General features: G+C 38.9%; 1 protein-coding gene across 9 annotated transcripts in view; it reads right to left on the bottom strand.

The window, feature by feature from the left end:
* Nucleotides 1-1,267: 1,267 nt before the first annotated feature.
* The window catches only part of TULP3 (TUB like protein 3), a 33,892-nt gene continuing 26,927 nt past the window's right edge, over nucleotides 1,268-8,232 (bottom strand). For 7 of the 9 annotated variants that reach the window (XM_072878642.1, XM_072878672.1, XM_072878631.1 and 4 more), the window contains exons 9-11: nucleotides 6,576-6,674; nucleotides 4,214-4,385; nucleotides 1,268-3,701 (exon numbers count right to left, since the gene is read on the bottom strand). In XM_072878642.1, the coding sequence (XP_072734743.1) occupies nucleotides 3,568-3,701; nucleotides 4,214-4,385; nucleotides 6,576-6,674 (405 nt within the window). In that variant the 3' untranslated portion in view covers nucleotides 1,268-3,567. The remainder of the gene's footprint in view (nucleotides 3,702-4,213; nucleotides 4,386-6,575; nucleotides 6,675-8,232) is intronic. The other 2 variants (XM_072878623.1, XM_072878696.1) reach the window with 2 other exon arrangements.

Genomic DNA, 8,232 nt, shown 5'->3' with positions numbered 1-8,232 from the left:
TTACCACTTCACAGTTGTAGCAGGCTGTTTTCCCTGTTAGCAAGCCCTTAGACCAGCGTTGATTTTCTACTTGTCTTCATAACTATATGCTGGGCGAAATCTCTTGGCCCTAAGATACCTTAAGCACCTTTCTTAGTTCTGAGTTTCAGCTGTAGTAGTTCCAAACTGCAGTTATGTACAACAGTTTGGCACTGTGGCAGAGAAGATGAGATTCCTGACTGTCAAAGAAGGAATGTGTCTATAGTTCAGTTTCATGAGACTTCGCACAAACTCTTAGCTCTTGACCTGTAAATCACAGGGAAGGCTTTGCTTGTCTTCTGTACCAGGAACAGGAAACCTAATTCAATGTCAACCGAGAGATTTACATGCTGTAACTTGCTGTTAATACCAGCAAGTAGAGGAGCACACTAAGTAAAGTATAACATATTATGCCAACAAAAACCCCTGTCCTACTGCTACCAAATTCAGCAGCAAAACTTCAATGAGAGGGGGATTGACTCCTAAAAGAGCAAGAAATTATTCACTGCCTTTTATGTTTGTGAGCCAAGGAGGTTATAGCAGCCTAGGAGCTGTTTTAGTCTGCTAGGCCTCCCTTTAGGATTCATACTTAACAGTTTAATATGCTTCCTTCTTCGTTTTAAGATCTCTTTGGGATTTCAAGAATGTTACATTTGCATATATGCAACTAATATTACTGTACTAAGAACAAATGCCCAGTAGTATTTCCTGCTCAGTTTTCTCTCCCAACTAAACCTAATTTGGCTCAGATGGAAACAGTGGAAAAAGAAGAGGTGCATGAAGAATAGGGCCTACACATTGAGAGCTGTGTCAGTTTCTGATTATCAGAGCCACTGTATCTCCTCTTACTGAGGTTCATACATCTCCCCGTGGAAACAGGAAAAAATAACCACTTTAACTTGGTGTTCCTCCTAGCCTTGTATTATTTCAGTTCTTGATTCAGAAATATATGGTATTGTACTTCAACAGTAGAATGGGTTCAGATGGAGGGTAGGAAAAATGCATAAAGAACCATCTCAAAAGCCCTAACTGGACACTGGGAGAAACACTAAAAACACGGGGCAGAGAAGCGCAACTAGCTTAAAGAGAGAATCAAATGGAAACCAAGAACTATACAGGAAGACCTACCGATGGGGGGGGAAGTATTAGAGAGACTAACCTTACATTTATTCCCAGACTTCTAAGTGAAAAAAACCACCACAAAGGAAGAGAACTGAGAATTACAAAGGGAAAGGGGGAGTAAGAAGAGATATGAGATACAGATACAACGAAGGAACTGAGGTAGTATCTAGTACGGGAGAAACAAAGAACACTCACAAGTGACAGCAAAATCCTACCAAAAAACTCATTTAGAATGAAGGATTTTTTCAATATATAAATTAGTTTATTTTCATTTAGATATAAAAGTTATAAATACAATTCATGTAAAACAGTATCTGATAAAAGAGCACTCAATCAGTTCATCTGTCTGCATAATTTGACTGAGACCCAGAGGCCCCGACCCTGCTAGGATCATCTGATGTCAACAAATATCTTGAAGAGCCACTGGTGACAAGCCTAACTGAAAGGGTGACTCAAGGGATTGGAAATTAGCATCCTACCTTCAGGTCACCCCAAACTAACATAAGGCAGTTTCTTTCACAGTCCTAGTCAGAAAAATAATCAGACAGGTAACAAACTGACTTAGTTTTTCTGGATGGGTAGAGGGAATGCAGAGCCATCAGCCAAGAACTCAGAAGAGCACAACTGGAAAACACTGCCGGGTCTTGTCCCCAGCCTGATGAGCAGGAAGTACATGAAGGCACAAAAGAGATCCATGATTCAAGTTCTCTTCTTGGACTGCTCTGCTGATAAGATCATCTCAAGACAATGGCTCACCAGCTGATGCAGAATGGGCATGACAGATACGCAAGCTGGAGCTCTCAGCATCAATTAAATTTACAGTTAAATACAGAGTTTACACATGATTACCATCATTTTTTTTCCTGACAATATCAGAAAATGTCTTCACAAACGTCATTATTTTGAAAGAGCAAGTGATATCTACCACTGCAAAGACTCCAGAGACAAAAGCAATAAATCTAGCTCTTTGGAGCTTGAAACAGAGTCTGCTGACACTGACAATATCCAGAGCTGGAGAACACCTATTCTTGTCTCAATAGAGGGATCGAGTTTTCCAGGATCATCATGAATATGCATAAAAGCCATGAAATACGCAAGATAGTAACTGTTCTCTGCTTTAGTACATAGCAGATGTGTACACTATGAGGCTTACATGTGACAGCATGCAGCAATTCTGATGAATCAAGGCCATATGAATCAAGAAGCATTCCATGCTGTGACCTACAGTCTCCATACTGTACATCCAGCATTAAAAATGGAACACTGGAAGGACACATTGCAAAGCCCCTTGATACATTTATTAATTTTTTTAAACTTACTGATGCCTTTGAAAACACCTGCAATCTCCTTTTGAGGTAACTCCTCCTTATAGTCAGGTTAAAATTATTTAGATAAAACCTATTTTAATATGTCATGACTTGAGATAATCTCACATTAAAAAAAATGAAATCAGTCACTAACTTATTCCTAAAAATGTAGCAGATTTTAAAAACAATGGACAAATTAAAAAATACTTCTGATCAGCTTACAGTCTAAATTCAATCAATCAGAACACTGCTTTTCAGGAATGGTATTGTATATTGTTACAATACTACCTTCTGTCAAATTCAGTCAGATTCTATCATCTATTGAGTCTCAATTTTCACATGGTTAAGAATAACAGAAACAGCAATGGATATATCATCACCAACTAAAAAGGGAGCGTTTGAGATTTGATTGTTCTTTATTTGGTAAAAAGACTGTCAAGGGATATGGAGCAATTAGAATAATGAAAGGGAACTGGACTATCAGCCTTAACAGAGAATCATCCCACAGAGTGTGTGTTTTATTAGAGCCAATGTCTCATTCCAGCTCTGTATTTGTTGCACATTATCTACGGTTGCACAGAGCCATAACCTGAATCCTTCCGTGTCTGACTGCTGTAACAGACAGCAGGATGCTACACAGGGCAAAAGAGAACACATGCCGATAACTGTCCTCCTTTTTTCCTGAATTCATCTGGTCAGTAGCATCATCTCCAGGGGCACTGTGGAAGTTCCAGGGTATGTGAACACTAAGCCATTATTTTTCTAATCCTAGCTGCAAGGGTTCCAAGTAGTGGGCTAAATTTCTTAGCCCGCTCTCATGCAGCATCTGTTTACAAGGATTCTGAAAGCAGAATCAACACCGATGACAGAAACGTCACCCATATTTCTTATTCTTCCACAATGCATACAGAGACTGCTCAGTCTTGGGACAGTCTCCTAAGATAGTCTACTGTCAACTACCATAATACTCTGAGGCCTAGTATTTGCTTTCTAATAAGCCTGCAGAAGTCTGTCCTCCAGTTCCCTTCCATCCCCAATGTGCTTTTCATTACTCCACCTGGAACTCTTACAACAAGATGCAGGGATGGGAGTGAGTTCCATGTTTCAAGTCTGTTGTCTCTCATTCACAGGCCAATTTACTATCAAAGCTGGAGAGTCCAATAGCAAAGGCCTGAAGAGCACAGAGAGGATAATTATAGTCCAGAGTGAACACATCTTCTGCTACACGACCAAACTGCATCACAATGTAGTCAGCTGGGGAGAAAAGAAAGATTCAGAGACGAACAATTTCACAGTGAAGCAAAGAAAAAAAAAAACCAACCACAAACAAAAAACCACACATGTCTGGCAGTCCCAAATATATGTGATTGGTGTATCCGTCCTTTCTTATCAGAGTGGCCTTGAAATCTGTTCTCTAGAGTGACTGTGTTATTCTAGAGATTACCTTTCTTCTCAGGACCAAAGCTCAAACCACTCTTTTGCTGGGCTGAAGGTGCTGTACTAATCCTTTTCTTTCCTTTCAGGAAGCTTGCATTTGCCCCCTCTTTTGCTGCAGCTATGGACAGCAGTCTCTGCACCCACCCCAGAAAAAGGGAGGCCTTTTATAATTTTTGTGACAGCTGAGAAGTCCCCAGTAATCCTGAGCTGAATTCCTCCACCCAGTCTCCCTTCTCTAGGAAGGGTGTCCTATTCCTCCCAAACCTCATGAAATAAATTGGGTTCTCCCTGTTCAAATAAACCCCACACACTCTCTGCCAGACTCTTACGGTCATTGTCATGGACAATCTGGAAGTTCTTCACTGAGGCCTGAGTGACTCTCCCATGGAAGTTCAAAACATATGATTGAGTATCATCGTTCCAGACTGGAGCCTTGTTGTGCAACTCAATGAGGTTCTCTAAATTTTTGTTTTGCCATTTTGACAGCAGACTCTCATGTTCCTGTTCAGAAGAAAGAAATATATTTATCAGATTTGGAATGGCTCATGCTTTTGAGTTCTGCCTCTCTCATGTGTGTGCACTCTGTCACTTGAAGGTCATTCCCTGTTTAATGAAACACAATGACAGCACTTAAACTCAGTCCTACTGAAAATTTCCTGCAAGTACCAGGAAGATGCTTTCATGGACTCTGAGTCCAAGCATTCCTTTCCACTCAATAAGCTATCACCGTATTTCCACCCAAAGAATAAAAACAGAGAGAGAGAAGGAAGTGTGTGTACAGGAAAGGGAGCAATTCACAGGCCACAGATGACTGCCATCCTGCTGGCAGGAATCCTTTCTAAGTCTCATAGACTTTCTCTGATCCTGTTGGATCCAACTTCCATTTCTAACATTCTAAACTTCGAAACAAAAGAAAATAATCTACAATTAACTACATAGTGCCAGGCCCTGGGGTGCTTCAGTAGAAAGTCCAAAGGCTGCAGCGGGCTGTAAGTATGCCTTAAGTAGATTAAATGTCATCCTATTTGGTCTAATAGGTGATGCAGAATATGAAAAAGATACAAGATACAAAAAGATACAAGAAGGAGGTAAAACAGCACATTCAATTTGACAAACAGAATGAATTAGAAGGAGCTGCAAATAGTAGTGAGTGAAACACATGACATATGATTTAATTTTAAAAGTTCTGCAACAAATAAAATCCATACTGAAATAATATATGCTAAAACTCACAAGAAAAAGAATCCAAACTGAAGTTATTTAACAGGAAAAAATGATCAGAAAACAACCTGTTGTGGAGGTCTGACTGATAGGGCTATAACAACTATTTTAGTATTGTATACAGATATGATAGTGGATTTTTGAGGATAACCTAAATCATTGAGGTGATCCCTGTTCAGTTTAAACTAGCTATTTTATATCTTTATCTTTATTTAAAGATGCAAAAAGAACTTTGAGAATTGGCACCAAAGTGCATTTAGATGCAATTTTTCCTCCTTTAAAGTGGGGGCAGTATTGCTGGAGGCATCGCACTACAGAGATGAAGACAAAAAAAAAAAAGTCAAACCCCTACCCTGAAAGCTGTGCCAACTTTTCAGAACAGCTTTGTGTTTCAGCCTTGTCCACTGTCAGTACGCTCGTCTGCTAGCAAAACAGTTGAGAAAATAGGAGAGAAAAATAAAGGCAGGGCCATGGAATCATTACTGTACTGACAGGGGAGATAGCAATACCAATTGAAAAATTATGAATAAATGACCACCTCCAGATACAATTTTCCTGCCCATTCACAAAATTAAACCTCTTTTCCAGGCTCTCATGACTCTGAATTTCCACTCTTGAAGATTTTTTTTCTGACCTCAAAAAAATACACTCTTGTCCTACTCATATCTACTCACAACATGGCTGCAAATACCATTTTCTAGCTTAAAACACTGACCATGTCTTTCAGTTGGCACCTGTCCTTTCTGCCTTTTGGTCTTCTATCACTCCAAACATAAAACCCACATTAAGGGAACTGAACGATTTTCATCATACACTTTAATATATCTTCAGATACAGTTCTGTAAGCTTTTAGCTGTAATATCCCCCATGTGTTTGAGAAATCCTCACTAAATAGTCACCACAAAACTCCATCCTTCTCCTCATCCCACTTTCTCCTTAAAGAATCCTCCTTTTCTGTGATTCCTACAAAGAGACTGACAACGTTCTGATCAAAAATGTATTTACTCTCTTGCTACTACACCAGAATACCACCTTATCTATTTATTATCTATCTGTTGTAATTCATATACTGGCTAAGAATGTAAGCTCCTGGGAGAAGCAAGTTTGTTCTGTGTTCATCCAACTCTCAGCATAACCAGGCCCACCCATGAAGAGGGGTTGTAGGTACAACAGTGCAACAGCAGCAACATACACTAGCCATTGCAATAGCTAAGTAAATAACGTTTAGGCTGACCAAAGGACAAGTAAGGATACAAACACTATTCAGAAGGCTACAAATTAGGTAAAAGGCAAGAACAAATTATCAACACCTTTAAGCTACATTGTATTTACCCTCCATGAGGCTTGCTAAAGCCCTGGGTATTAACAACCTTGCCCTAAAAACCCTGATTGTCAGTAACATCCAGATCTCTACCAGAAAGTTTTAACCTCTTCCTCCAATCTGAAATATGACCAAACTCCATAACTCACATTTCGTGGACGGATTGGAATTCGCTTATGATTCATATTCATTCCTGGAATGATCACAGACATTTTTCTGGGACCCTTGAATCCTAATACATTGGTTTCCTGAAAGACAAGGAAAAACATTCTTTTCAGTAAATGAGATACTCCATCTCAAAGAAGGAAAGAAAGCAAAACTGAACTTGAATCCACATTTATATTGGTTTTTAGAGATTTGCTAGCTACAACTGTAGTAGCAGTTATCGAACTACAATTGTGTTTAATCACTGAGGATAGCTTTCTCTCCCGTTTTGAGAGCTGCGTTAAAAAACATACATAGTATTACCTATTTTAGAGCGCATCTGTTATCCTAATGAAACATTTATAATAAAAGCAGACAAGTGCAATTTCCAGGCATAAGTTTTTGCATCCGAGGCAAAAACGTGCTAAAATCTTGCTAGTGAATAAGCCTTAAGTACGATAAAAGGCAAATATCTTTGATCTGAGCCTATGTTATCTATATATCACCATTTAGGCTAAAGTGTTCCTGAAGAATGAATGACATTCTTCTTTAGGTGCTGTTATTTGTATTTAAGAGCATACCTACAATTTTCTCTTAAATCATGCTCTTTTATAAATGATCAAGAACAGACCCAGAAGGCAAAGCATTCAGCATCTGTCCAAGCTTCAATCTTAAGACAAGCAGATTTTTCCAGAGTACCGTAAGAGACTGCTCCAAGTGGGCTGAGTATAAAAAGCAAAAGGAAAAAAGTCTTGGCATACTCAAAACATCCATTTAATAATGTCAACCAAAATCCAAGGGTCGATTTAAAGTGTTCTGTAACAATGTCAGTGATAACCTTTAAAATTCCCAAAGACTAATTAAAAACCCAGAATCTTTTAGAAGTACTGAATTGATTGATAGAAGTGATACAGCTTCTCCTAACATGCTAGTGCATTTTGCAGACACAGAACAAAGGTCCTCGGAGTTGCAACCTCAATCATTTCACTTTAGAAAATCTAGAGGCACATATGAGAATGAGGGTACTGATTTTATTAATATATAAACTTTATGAACTTCTTGTAGATAAAAGTCCAGAAATCTGAAAAACTGACTTAATATTATCTGCTGTACTCATTTTAACACCTTGCTGTGTACAATTAGGTAGGGAACTGAAGAATACTGTATACAAAGAAAACATCCAGTGATACTTCTGTAAACAGGCTAGTACTGGAATTATCACATTAATTTTTTCCCCCAAGTGCCATTAAGATCAACAGCAAAAAAGTCAAGATCATGCTCCAGTAGGCTAATGCACCTTTAAATTTCTGCTGCTGTACCTGTGATAAAAGTAAAAATCCTTCCCCTTGACTGGCCATCATTTTGTAAAGAACCTCACATTTTAGTCGAACTTTAGGACTGGAATACAAAACAACGTGATGTGAGAACACTCACATAATTCTAGAGTGTCCACAAGTGCCTCCTCACTTTGAAGCCTAGACTGAGGTGATCCACAAGACCAGAAGAAGAAAACACCTCTAGGACAGAGTTAGCGAATCACGATTTTCCCTGGAATCATATCTGTACCAACAACAAGCTGCTACTGAAATAATACCACCTCCTTCCTATCCACCAAAATGCCTTTGGTTCTGCAAAAAATAACTCTACTTCACAGGGTACTCC

The sequence above is a fragment of the Ciconia boyciana genome, chromosome 1 (genome assembly GCF_034638445.1).
Source record: "Ciconia boyciana chromosome 1, ASM3463844v1, whole genome shotgun sequence".
NCBI classification, from domain to species: Eukaryota; Metazoa; Chordata; class Aves; order Ciconiiformes; family Ciconiidae; genus Ciconia; species Ciconia boyciana.
The sequence above is the reverse complement of the archived record's forward strand: the minus strand, read 5'-3'. Positions and strand labels throughout refer to the sequence as shown.